The sequence below is a fragment of the Emydura macquarii genome, unplaced genomic scaffold, assembly GCF_026122565.2.
Source record: "Emydura macquarii macquarii isolate MOO-44397 ecotype Brisbane River unplaced genomic scaffold, CSIRO-AGI_Emac_v2 contig_306, whole genome shotgun sequence".
Taxonomy (NCBI): Eukaryota; Metazoa; Chordata; order Testudines; family Chelidae; genus Emydura; species Emydura macquarii.
Window position 1 is genome coordinate 4,701,658 of NW_027130443.1, and position 12,759 is coordinate 4,714,416.

The window sequence follows — 12,759 nt, forward strand, 5'->3', positions numbered from 1 at the left end:
CGTGCAGGGCTTATCTTGCAGAAGCCAGGCAGCTTGGAGGCCAAGGTTGGCGGCTGGATTTATGAAGAGAGGAGCCCTGATTTGAATAGGGAACTGGGACTAGAGACTCCTGGATTCTATTTCCTGTTTAGCACCTGACTCCTGTGTGACCTTGGGCCAGTCACAGCCCCGCTCAGTGCCTCAGTTTCCCCATCTATACGATGGGATACTCACCTGCCTTCGCCAAGCGCGGTGGGATACTCAGATGAAGGCAGAACACAGGAACAGTGCAGCGGTCGGCTCTGAAGCTGTCTGTGATGTGTCACCCAGGCCCTAGGCGATAGCTATGAGCCCAGGAAATAACCCGTTCTTTCCTCTGCCCCCCTGTCTGTCCCTCTCCCCAGTTCCAGCAAACCTCTGAGCACGCTCTCTTCTCCTGCTCCGTGGTGGATGTCTTCTCCCAGCTGAACCAGAGCTTTGAGATCATCAAGAAGCTGGAGTGCCCCGACCCGCAGATCATCGGGCACTACATGCGCAGGTTTGCCAAGGTAGGGAGCCCAGTGGGGCGAGGGGATGGTCTGGGTCCAACAGGGGCTTGCCACGGCCAGCCCTGTGTCCTGCACAGCTGTGATCCCCGCCCCTGGACGACGATGGTCCCAGCTGACACAGAGAAGACCTCAACTGGACCAGCCTCTGCTGCCTCGCAGTCCATCAGCCGCGTTCTCGCGGGCTGCACAGGCAGGGAGGTTGCTACCCTGGCCAGTGGCAGAGACTGCGGTGCCCCGAGGATGGAGAAGGCTAGGACTGGCCCGTCTTGTAAATGAAGGGGACTCTTTGTCGAGGCTGCTGGGCACAGGCAAACCGAGTGGTTACCCCGGGATCTCTAGCTCCCAGATTAAGGAAACGCTACAGGCTTGAATCTCCTCGTATCATGGGTAACTCGGGGGTCACTCCACTGACTTCCACGGAGCGACACCAGCGGGAAGGGAGCTGAGCCCTGCACTTCCTGCCCCACGTCTGCATATCGGCTCTCCCCGGGACTCGGCCTGGCCAAGGAGCTGGGCGTGCGCTCCTGTCCCTAGGCCCCTCCCTCGGGTAGGGAAGGGGGGCGCACACGGTGCCAGCCATGCAAACCTGAAGCACTGGTGCTGGGGAGGAACGGCAGCTCTGGACAGTGCCTCCTGCCCTTGCATGTGTCTTCAGCGCCTCCCCCTGGGCAGTACGGGGACGAGGAACGGGATTTTAAAGGGTCTGTTCATGTCTTAGTTAACAAAAAGTTGTGGGGGGCCAAGAGTGGGAATGGGAGGGGGCTGACGGCATCCCCACCAACCTGCCCACCCACCCCGATGTCACGCCTTTGCACACAGAACAGGGACCGCGTTGTTCCCTGGACGTCGATTTGCAGCTGCTTAGGCCCAGTGCAGCGGTTGGGCAGTTTATTTCAGACCAGCTCACTGTGGATTTCACCCTCTCGCTTGTTCCTTTCCTTTTCTCTTGCCTGTCCTTCCTTTGCTCCTTCCCGCTGGCTCCACTCCCTCTGTCTGCTCTGCCCCCGGCCCGGCGCCTCCTGCCTGCAGACCATCAGCAACGTGCTCCTGCAATACGCCGAGATCATCTCCAAGGACTTCGCTTCCTACTGCGCCAAGGAGAAGGAGAAAGTGGTGAGTGCTCTGCTCTCTTGCCTTCCGATTGGCAGGGCCACTCTCTGCCGTGGTGTGTCCAGGCCAGATCCCTGCTGGAAGCAATTAGCTCCTGTCTCCTCTGTGCCCAGGCCCTGTCTGCGCCTCTCCTCTTTTTCTCTCTGTTCTTTTCTGACTGTCTTGCAGGGCCCAGTCTCTGCTGTTTGCCAGCTGCTCTCGGGTCTTATGTGACTCTGGGATGCCCGTCCCCAGGCGTGAGTCTGTCAGTCCCCGCAGCACCTTGTCTGAGCTGGCTCCTAACCCCTGGGATGCTTTGGATCCACACGGGGATCTGAACTTGGCAGCTGGCCCGTGTCTCTCCAGTGGGCAGAGTCAAAGCACATCACCTCCAAACCCACCAGAGTCTGGGGAGCAGAGGATCTGCCCCGGATCCCAGCTCCACACCTCCTGCCTGGTGACCGGCAGACAGACAGGCACCCGCTGTACGCTGCCCCTTGCACACCCGCTCATGCTTACACACCCATCCAGCCCCCACACGAGCAGGCAGGCCATGCACGCCTTCCCTTGGGCGGGTGTGCAAAGGCGCCAGGATACAGCCCTGTTTCTCACCGATGAGACCCACTCCCTTTAATCATGCACAGAGGTGGCTGGATTCCTAAGGGCCCATTTCGCCAACTGGTGTTGGTGTAAATCAGGAGTCATTGCATCAAAGTCCGTTGAGTTACAGTGATGTAAAGCAGGGGTGAGAGCAGAGTCAGGCCCTGGGAGCTCCCTTAATTATGGAGCTAAAGGGTCAGACTGCGCTCAGTCATAGCGGGGAGACTCCAGAGTCACTCCATGGACTCTGATGTAACTGGCAGTCCCGCCACCAGCTCAGAGCGGGCTCTGAGGGTCTGAAGGTGCCGCCGTCAGGCTGGCTGGGTTGTAGATAGATCCCATCTGCACGCTCTAGGGGAGTTTGCATCCTCAGACCAGCCGGCCAAATTCACCCGGAGGCGTAACTCCATTGGCGTGGCTAGAGTTGCACATGGGAGTGGATTTGGCCCGGCGTCAGCCAGACGAATGGGTGGAACAGCAGCGCCGACCCGCTCCCGGCTCTGCCCCTGCCCCACAGCCAGTGAGCCCCTGGGAATTTCCACGCTGGGCCAAAGAGCTGGGAAACCAGCCCCAGGTGCCCTGCGCCCGTGAACAGAGAGCAACGGGCCTCTCCTGTGTGTGTCACGCCCGCTCCAAGCACGGCGAGCCAGTGCAGCGGGGGAGTTGGAGGAAGGTGGGACGGGGAGTTTGGGGCCTGTGAGCTGCTGACAGTCTGGAGCCCCTCCTCGCGCCCATCGAGAGTCACGTGGGCCGAGACCCCTCTTCTGGAAAATGCTGCGACGCTGACCTCTCCGCCTCCCCTCCTTCTGCCACACGGGCACCCACTGACGCCAGGGACGGGACCCCCCAGCTACCCCTCCCCTAGCTAGAAACAAAAGCACCAGCTCTGGGAATCGGGAGATTTCGCTTCTGCCCCCTGCTCTGCGGCTGACTTTCCAGGGGCCCGCGAGGTCTCCTGAATTGCAGGTGCCTAGCACCCCCACCCCCAGTGATCTCCAGGAGCACTGAGGGGGCTCAGTGTCTCTGGCATGGAGGCCACTTATCCAGGTGGCTCATGTGGCTTTAGATCCCCCATTGGGGCCGGCCGAGCCTTGATCTGTACCGTGAGCGAAGGATGCAGGCGAGGGCTCCACCGGCCCGGGTTGGGCAAGCACTGGACTCAGGCCTGCAGCACGGCTCCAAGGATCCATAGTTCAGGCCAGCACAAGTGTTGGGACGGCGGTCGAACGCTTCAGTCCTTCAGCCAAACCCGGAGAGCTGATGGCGAGGGAGGCAGCTTATCCCCCAACTGCTCTTGCCGGGTTTTCACGCCATCTTCTGAAGTATTTGGTGCTGGCGACTGCCAGAGATAGGACACCCGGTGAGATGGACCTCGGGGTTGAGCAGGTCTGGCCGGTGCTATGTCCCCGGTGGCTGTGATCACAGACAGCTGGGTGTGAGCATCCCACGCTAACCGCCTCTCCGGCCGGGTGTGAGCATCCCGCGCTAACCGACTCTCCGGCCGGGTGTGAGCGTCCCACGCTAACCGCCTCTGTGTCCGGGTGTGAGCATCCCGCGCTAACCGCCTCTCCGGCCGGGTGTGAGCATCCCACGCTAACCGCCTCTCCGTCTGGTCCCCCTCTAGCCCTGCATCCTGATGAACAACATTCAGCAGCTCCGCGTCCAGCTGGAGAAGATGTTTGAAGCCATGGGGGGGAAGGAGGTTTGTACAGGGGTGCTCTGCCCTCTCTCAGGGAGGAGGTGCCCCCCCAAGGGTAAAGGGACGTTTCCACGATTCCCCTAGTGACGCTCCGCAGTGGGACGTCCCGGTCCGAAGGGATCCCCCGCCCCCCGCAAGATGCCACTGGACCCCAGTGCATGGCGATGCGTTGGCCCCCCCCGTCTCCCAGCCCCTGGGCTCCCTGTGCCCTGTGCATTGTCACGTGCCGCCCACGGAGGCGCAGGCTGTCTGTTAACCACGTCCCTCCTTCCAGCTGGATGCTGAGGCCAGCGACATCCTGAAGGAGCTGCAGGTGAAACTCAACAACGTCCTGGATGAGCTCAGCCGCGTTTTTGCCACCAGGTAGGCTGGGCGGAGGGGGCGAATCCTCTGGGGCAAAGCCCAGGATCAGCCCCTGCTCCTAGTATGGTGATTCTGGGGCTGAGGGACACGATCGGGTTTGGGGCGAGGATGGGAGGGGTCCCCGGAGCTTGCAGCAATGAGGGGTCCCAGGAACAAGTGTGTGCAGGGATGGGGGGTCCCTGGAGCCTCTGGCATTGGGGAGGGTGGATTCCCCATAACCTGTGGGAATGGGGCGGGCGGGAGTTGCCAGAGCCCTTGCTCATGGAGCCACCTATGGCTCCCAGTTTCCAGCCCCACATTGAGGAGTGCGTGAAGCAGATGGGCGACATCCTGAGCCAAGTGAAGGGCACCGGGAACGTCCCCGCCAGCGCCTGCAGCAGCGTCGCCCAAGACGCCGACAACGTCCTTCAGCCCATCATGGACCTGCTGGACAGCAAGTGAGGGCTGGGGGGCAGAGCGGGGCCGGTGGGGCTGGGGCGGGTAGTGCAGGGCTGGGGGGCAGAGCGGGGCCGGTGGGGCTGGGGGGGGGCAGGGCTGGGGGGCAGAGCGGGGCCGGTGGGGCTGGGGCGAGTAGTGCAGGGCTGGGGGGCAGAGCGGGGCCAGTGGGGCTGGGGCGGGTAGTGCAGGGCTGGGGGGCAGAGCGGGGCCGGTGGGGCTGGGGCGGGTAGTGCAGGGCTGGGGAGGGCGCAGCGGGGGGAGGGCAGGCTGTGGCCCGCACTTGGCAGGGTGACTGGGCCGTTCTGCCCAGAGGCTTGTGGAGGGCCAGGCATGGAGCTCAGCGGGCAGTGCCACCGGGTGCTCTGCTGGGCCCAGGCATGGTTCCCGTGAGCCCCTGCTGCGGATGCAGGTGCCTCTCTGCCCCCATGGACCGCGCCCACCTGGTCCCTGCTGTCCCTAGGACACACTCTCTCTGTGCCCCGGCCATGTGCCCTCTGCCCTTTCCCTGCCACCCCCCGTGGAGCTGGCCCAGCCCTGCCCTGCCCCACTCCACCATTCTGCCCTCCCCCCATGCTCCTAGGCGAGCCCCCGGCCCCCGGGGCACGTCCCAGCCGGGCGTTCCTTCGCCTCCCCCGGTGTGTGGGGGGAGGATATGTGAGGGGGCTTAATGTAGCAGGGGCACTCTGTGTGTGTGTGTGTGTGTGTGTGTGTGTAGCAGGGACACTGTGTGGGGGGGCTGAGAGTGGGTGTGGGTGTGTGGGCGTAGTATAGTAGGGGCACTCTGTGTGTGTGTTTGTAGTATAGTGGGGAACTGTGAGTGTGTGTGTGTGTGGTGTAGCAGGGGCACTGTGTGTGTGTGTGTGTGTGTGTGTAGTGTAGTAGGGGCACTCTGTGTGTGTGTGTGTGTGGTGTAGTGTAGTGTAGCGGGCATTGTGTGTGTGTGTGTCTAGTGTAGCAGGGGCACTGTGTGTGTGTGTGTGTGTTTGTGGTGTAGCAGGGGCACTGTGTGTGTGTGTGTGTGTGTGTGTGTGTGTGTGTGTGTGTGTTTGTGGTGTAGCAGGGGCACTGTGTGTGGGGGGGGTCATGGCACACCCAGAGCCCCTGCCCATCTTCTCCCTGCCGCGTGTGTCCCCAGCCTGACTCTCTTCGCCAAGATCTGCGAGAAGACGGTGCTGAAGCGGGTGCTCAAGGAGCTGTGGAAGCTGGTGATGAACACCATGGAGAAAACCATCGTCCTCCCGCCGCTCACCGACCAGACGGTGAGCTTTAGGGGTCGGGGAGGGCCGGTGCTGGGGCAGGCCTGGCCCGGGGGCGCTCCTTGGTGGAAGCTCCGGCAGAGGCAGTCTGCTCCAGCGCCCCCAGCTCCACGTCAGCCAGGGCATCGCGTGCCCAGCCAGGCACCCACTAGCCCCAGCGCTCAGGCGGCTCACAAAACTGGTGGCCGGGCTTCCCTGCCTCGCCCAAAGTCCAAGCCGTTTCCAGATCACTTTGACGGGGAGGGGAGGAAACTCCCCCCCATGCGTACATGCCCTGAACGACCCAGGGGAATACGGGCCTGGCTGGAGGAACAAGTTCCCACCTCGGCCCTCTGCTCCGGCCCCATTCCAGGGCCACAGCACAGAGGGGCAGGAATTCAGGCCTCCCACTTCCGTAGCAGACGTGGAACCATGGCGCCCCCCCTTCCTCTGAGCCCCCCAGTCTGCCCCCTTCGCACAAGGCACTGGGCAGGCGTCGGTCTCTGGGCGTGGGGCAGAGAACATGTGCTGGGTCGTCCCAGGGTGGGAGGGCTGGGGTGGGGTCAAGCAAGGGGGATCTGTCTACGTAGGGGATTTGCAGGGGGGCTCCTGGGGGCCTCTGAGGTTCTCCACATGTTGCATAAAGAGCCCTTAAGGTAGGTAGAAAGAGCCCCCTGAGATGCCCCCCGGCCAGGGTCCTCCCCAGCTGTGCCAGCCATGCTGGCAGCCCTGGGGCTGGGGTGGATGGAGGGATGCAGCCAGGGAGCGTGGTGGGGCCCAGGAGGGAGCATCACCTAGCCCCGCTGTGTCCCCAGCTCTGCTCTGTCTTGGGCCCCAGCCCCACTCCCAGCTGCAGCTCCGGCCCTGGCCCCAGCCCAGGCTCCTGGCTCCATTCCTGACCACGGCTCTGCTCCTGGCGGTGGCCCCCGGTCACACCACGGCTCCACTCCCAGCCCCGCTCCCGCCCCCAGCTCCCGAATGCAGCTCCAGCCCTGACCAGGCCTCAGCCCTGCTCCCAGCACCGGCTCCTGACATGGCTCCCCGGGGGGCACGGGCCGGGTAAGGGTGGGTGCAACCAAACAAGTTTGGGGATCTCTGCTCCCGAGGGACCTGGCCTGCTGGCCCCATGCCCTGCCACCACGCTCGGTTTTTTACCGGAACGTTACCTTTGAATTTCCAGGCTTTCTAAAGGGTTTGGGCAGGTTTCCCCTTAAATGGAAACACTCAGCTGAGGCTTCCTGAGAAGGCTGCTGGCCCATCCACTTCACTTCAGTGAAGCTTTTTGCATGGGAATTTCCTAGTGTTTTTCCTAGTCTACCTGGCCTGTCCCCGATAATGGGCGATTTTCACTCGTTCGGAGCCTATGGCACGGGCTAACCGCTGCTCCTCGGGGAGATCTGCCCAGGCAAACAGATGCACAAATCCCCCTCGGAGGAGTGTTCTGGCATTCCAGCCGGCCGCTCTCCGTCACTCCCGAGTCACTCGTTCTACAGCGCGGTTGCCACTGCTGCAGTGCTGGGAACTGTCTGGCCCACAAGCCGACGGCTGCGGTATTTTGAGGATCAGAGATCTGGCACCCTCGTGCCATGAGTCACAGAACCCCAGACAGCAGAATGATATGGAATCTCCCTTACACAGAAGCAGAGGTTGCTTTCTGCCACCACGCTGTGGTACAGCCATGACCCTTCCCCGCACGCATTTTAAATCAGAGCCGTTTATCTCAGCCACTCTAGAACTAAGCAGGCTGCGGCGTTAGCCCCTCCTGTCACAGCTAAGCAGAGCATGGCTTGCTAGGTCTGTGACCTCTAAGACAACCCCAGAACTGTGCAGGGAGTGGTGATGGTGCTCAGCGTTGAACAAATGTATCAATGTGGGGCTTCCCTCCTGGAGGTTGCTGGTTTTCTACGTTTGTTAAGGACCCCAGGGTGCATTTTGGAAGCCCCCCGGGGGTTAACCTCCATGTCCTGATGAATTTCAGTGATTCCCCATTGCACATTCATTTGGATCTGAAATTCTCCACTTCCTGACTACACCCTTGCGTAGCCATTACTGTGCGCTGTTAAACAGCTGCTGGGTTACACTCCAGAGGCGGCTGCACTTTAGCATCGAGTGAGCCCTGCATGAATATGGTCACTGAAAATGAGTGCTGGGCATTTTCAATATGAAAGCCGGTGATTTGGCCATTAAGACTTGTTAATTACAGCTTCTGAGCAGTAGAGAAGGGTTTTGCCGCTGGCCCGGGTTTCTCTCCTCGGGAGCAGGGGGTTCTGCCTCTCACACTGTTAATGAGACACAAGGACCAGGGTTTATTTATTCGAAAGGACTCCTAGAGGGTTAGCTCGCTCGGTGTTTTCCTTTTGTTTATAGATCTTTATTTTGAGGTTGAACACCCTTTCTGGCGTGGGCTGTCCTGTCCTATAATGGACCAGACCGGTTCCCCCAACACGCACACACAGTATTGTTCCGCAGGGCCAATGCGGCACCCACAGAACTCGGAGGAAGTGGGGGGATCCTGGCTTCTGGGGTTAGGTCATGGCTGAGTATGTAACCTTGCAGGCGGCAGGCAGCTGGTGACGCTCTGCCGCACTGTGTCCCCCACCTCGCCCCACACACACACACACCCGCTCAGAGTTCACACGCGCCCCAGTGCAGGGGGGCTGGTAGGACAGAGATGGAGAAGGTGCGATCGTTCAGCCTGGCCCATCCTCACTGGATGAGCAAAAAGAAACAGGCTGGCGAGAGATCAGCCTGCACCGTCTGCAGCCCTGGCAGTGCAGGGCGCGGAGAGCAGAGGAGGGCTGGGGGCGGGATGGGAAGGGAGCCAGGGCAGGGTGGAAATGAGCTTCCGTGGGCACAGTGGGCGTGCTTGTGGGGTTGGCAAGGGACTGTGTTGGGGGGAGGGGGCATGTTTTGGTGGCTGCTGGTTTTATTCTTCTGGGTCTTATGTATCCCCGCCCCTCCAGAGCCCCCGGGGCCGGGGATCCCCCCCCAGAGCCAGGGATCCCGCCCCTCCAGAGCCCCCATCTCCGGGGATCCCACCCCTCCCAGAATCCCTGTCACTGGGGATCCCACCCCTCCAGAGTCCCCATTGCCGGGGATCCCCCCCACCTCTCCAGAGCCCCCATCACCAGGGATCTGCACCCCTCCAGACTCCCTGTCGCTGGGGATCCCCCCCTCCAGAGTCCCCATCGCCGGGGACCACTCCCAGCTCAGCCCCTTGCACCCTGGGTCTCTGGGCCTGCCAGAGTGTTTATTCCTGGGGGTTGGGAGGCGGTGGGGCGAGCGGGCCTGGTGTTGGCGGTGGGCAGGCTGGCCGGGGGGGCAGGGAGGCGGGTGGATGTGACACTCATGTGATGGTTGTTCTCTCCAATTGTTCCGCTCCCCACACAATGGCAGATGATTGTAAGTACGGCAGCTCCTTGTCTGTCTGTCTGTCTGTCTGCTGTGTGTCGGTTCTGATCTCAGCTGTTTATTGTCTTGTGTGGCTGCCCGCGCCCCCCCCCGCTCCCTCTCCCAAGTGACCCCCACCTCCGTTGCCCCCCCCCCCCGTTGCTCAGCTGCTTGGCACCAACTAAGACATTTGGGGGAAGATTCCCTGCCCTGGTCTGCCCCGTGCCCAGATCTGCATGGCGAGCCTGTCTCCCAAGAGCCGGGGGATTCGGGCAGTGCCACAGAGCCGCACGATGGCTGGCCCTGGCAGGGGGCCAATGTGGGGGGACGAGGTGGCAGGCAGAGACGTGGGGTGGTCTGGGGGACAGCTCCCTCAGCCCGGCCTCAGAGGCAGGCAGGGGCCCTAGTGATGGTGGCCTGCAGTTTCGTGCCCACGTGGCTCTGGTGGGTAGAGGGCTGCGGGTGGTTTCTTTGCCATGCGCTGCTCAGTGGCCATCCCACAAACGCTGTTTGCCTCCCTGGTCCAAGCAAGCCAGCAATGGCCCATCTACATTTAAGGGACTGTCCTGCAACGCCTAACAGAGAGCTCTGTACGTCCTCTGCTGGGTCTTGGCGGGCGCCCGTTGGCGATGCCCCTTGAGCCGGTGCTCTCAGCTAGCAGAAGGGCTGAGGGTGGGGACCGTAGCGATGCAGAGGGGCCTGGGTTGAACCTGGGCACTGCAGGGCGGCAGTCCAGCTGGAGTGGGGTGGGGCGGGAGAGGGGGGCTGTCCGAAATCCCACGCCGAACACTTCTGCTTTTCCCGTCGCAGGGCCGGCAGCAGGGAAGCCAGACAATGGCACGTGGCAATAGATAGCAAACCAGGCTGTGCGTCTTAGCTCCACCACGCCGCTGCGTAGAGCCTGGGCGTGAGAACCAAGCTTCCTGGCAGCTCTTCTCTGCTCCGCCACTGACTGGCCATTTGACCTTGAGTGAGACACTGCCCCTCGCTCTGCCTCAGTTTCCCTAGGAGGGCGATGATACTGCGCTGCGTCTGAATGGGGGATGAGAGTTAAGAGCACGCTGCTGCAGCGCTTTGGAAATATAAGGCCTCTCATATGGGTTATTCCTGAAAGAAGGATCACTGAGTGTGAATAACGGGTGTTTAAATAGCAGCCCTATGTGCATTTGTACTTTGAGCACATGTTCACAAGGCCCGGCTCCTGAATTTTCAGTCATCAGTGCAAAGGGCACTGTCCGGGCTTTGATTTCAGAGGCAATAACCTCAAGTGGTTAGAACAGGGGACTGGGAGCCAGGACTCCTGGGTTCCATCCTCAGCCGTGCCACTGGCTCAGTGCAGGGCCCAGTCACCCAGGGAGGTGGGCGCTCTGATTCTTTAATAATAGTTAGTGCATGGGGCCTGCTAGGTCTCAGACAGGCTCCTGGCGAAGGGCTGGGCAGCCTCAGGCGTTTTCATGATAGTTTTGTGAGTGTAAAACATTTTCATCAGCACTTTTTGCCACCTGCCGGGCTGAATTCCCCCTCCCGCACCCCCCGGTTCTGCTGCAGTGTGAGACGCTTATGTCGGCTGTGCTTGGTGGTGCACCGGTCTGGAAACAGGCCGTCAGTTCCATGCACAGCCAGCAGGGGGCGACCCCTGGGAGGGGTTTTTGGTGGGTCCTACTAAATGGTGGTGGTGGTAGCCGTTCAGCGGATGAGGAGAGGGTGCTGGTCCAGGGCCGCTCCTTCCCCCCGACACTGTAGCGTTCTAAAGGGGACGCCCCGACGTCCGTTTGGGGCTCGCTCTTGCTGGCTAGGAAGGTGTGCGCGTTGCACAGTGAGCCGGGTAGCACGGGTAGCCGTCTCATTGTAGACCCTGCGTGGAGGCCAGCCTGGCACCAGGACCGATGCCTGCTCGCCACCGATTTCCTGCAGAGAGAGGAACGCCTCTTTTCCTGGCGCGGGCAGCCTTCAACTTGTGTCCCGGCCTCGGGACGGACCACTCGGGGCAGCACTGTGCCCCAGGGGACGGTCTGAACGGGCCATGTTACCTCTGCTGCTTGGCTTCTTTCTCAGAGCTTCCCCCCCACTGTCTCTCCACCAGTGGATTCCTGGGGTCCCATCCCGCCCAGGGATTTTGGTCCTGTCTGGATTCCCACCTCCCTACCCCACCTGGCTGCCCGCTCTCTGCTCCCCCAGCTCAGCTGTGGTGTCTTGCATGATCCCGGCCGTGCTGTTAAATCTCTTGCAAAGGACACGCCTGAAGGAGCCTGGCAGCTCCTCCCTTTGCTGGGACTGGGCACAGCCCCTCCTCCTTTAACAGCTCTGCCCCGTGCCCCCTGCTAATCAGCCCCCTTCCCCCCTTAGATGGGTGTAAGAGCAGCATAGCCCGGCACGCTGCCCTGCTGTCTCCAATGCCACGTTTACCTCCAGGGGCCCACAGGGGGAGAGGCCTTTGGAGCCGGTCTCGCTGCAGGATGATTCCGTGGTGCTAGTGCTGGCGTGGCAAGGGAGCAGTTGGACTGTGCCCCTGATCCACTAGCAACCCGGCAGTGACCCACTCCACCCCCCTCACGCAGACCCGCCAGCCTCCCCGGGGAGCAGGGGGCGGCACGGAGCCGAACAGCTGGGCCGTCTGTCTAGCAGCTGCCACGCTTAGGGGAAAGGCCCCTCGAAATCCCTGGGCGCGAGGTGCCCAAACGCCTGGAAGCGCTGAGCCCAAGTGAAGGGCCGGGTACTGTCACTGCCAGAACGAGCCCCTTTGGGCAGCCGCTAGCTGCACGCCGAGGGCAGGGCCCGGCCCATTTAAACGGCAATCCACCCCCAGCCCGCCAAGGCTGTGGGAACGAGAATGCTCAGCCGCCGGGCCCTGCTGCTGTGCGGCAAGCGTGGGCATCTGGGCTTCCCCTCCAGCCGCTCGGCATCTGCTTTTCCCAACGCACTGTGATTTCTCGGCTGCTGGCTGCTCCCGTCGGCTCTGATTGCTGGTGGGATGCCTGAGCCCCGCTCCAACACACACGCCCCTCCAGCACGGTCAGGGACTAGGACTGTCCCATGACAAGAAGGTGGCGCGATGTTTCCCTTTGGCATCTCCTCCTCTTTTTGCATCCCCGGCTGCCAAAGACCCCAGGGCTGCAAGGGAAGGACTATCATCTTCCCCTGCAGTGACGGCTCACACGCGTGTGCACCCGCCCTCACACCTCTCTGGCCCATTGATCAACCTCTGGCGTTGTTTCCGCAGGGAACGCTCTTGAGAAAACACGGCAAGGGGACGGAGAAGGTAACTAGCCCTCTAGCTTCTTTGCCTGTCTGCGCTAGCTGTGTGTCAGCCCCTCGGGTCACATCAATCTGCCAGCCCTGCTCTATTCAGCTGGGCAGAGACAGACCCAGCGCCTCGTACCTAGGTGTCCTGCTTCACACGTTGTGTCGGCTGGATGTG

General features: G+C 61.8%; 1 protein-coding gene across 1 annotated transcript in view; it reads left to right on the top strand.

Annotated features, from left to right (window-relative positions):
* Positions 1–12,759, top strand: part of UNC13A (unc-13 homolog A) — a 77,372-nt gene that overhangs the window by 48,795 nt on the left and 15,818 nt on the right. Inside the window, exons 30-37 of the mRNA XM_067562030.1 lie at positions 384–527; positions 1,557–1,640; positions 3,841–3,918; positions 4,190–4,278; positions 4,563–4,715; positions 5,852–5,975; positions 9,348–9,353; positions 12,562–12,600. Of these exons, the coding sequence (XP_067418131.1) occupies positions 384–527; positions 1,557–1,640; positions 3,841–3,918; positions 4,190–4,278; positions 4,563–4,715; positions 5,852–5,975; positions 9,348–9,353; positions 12,562–12,600 (717 nt within the window). The remainder of the gene's footprint in view (positions 1–383; positions 528–1,556; positions 1,641–3,840; positions 3,919–4,189; positions 4,279–4,562; positions 4,716–5,851; positions 5,976–9,347; positions 9,354–12,561; positions 12,601–12,759) is intronic.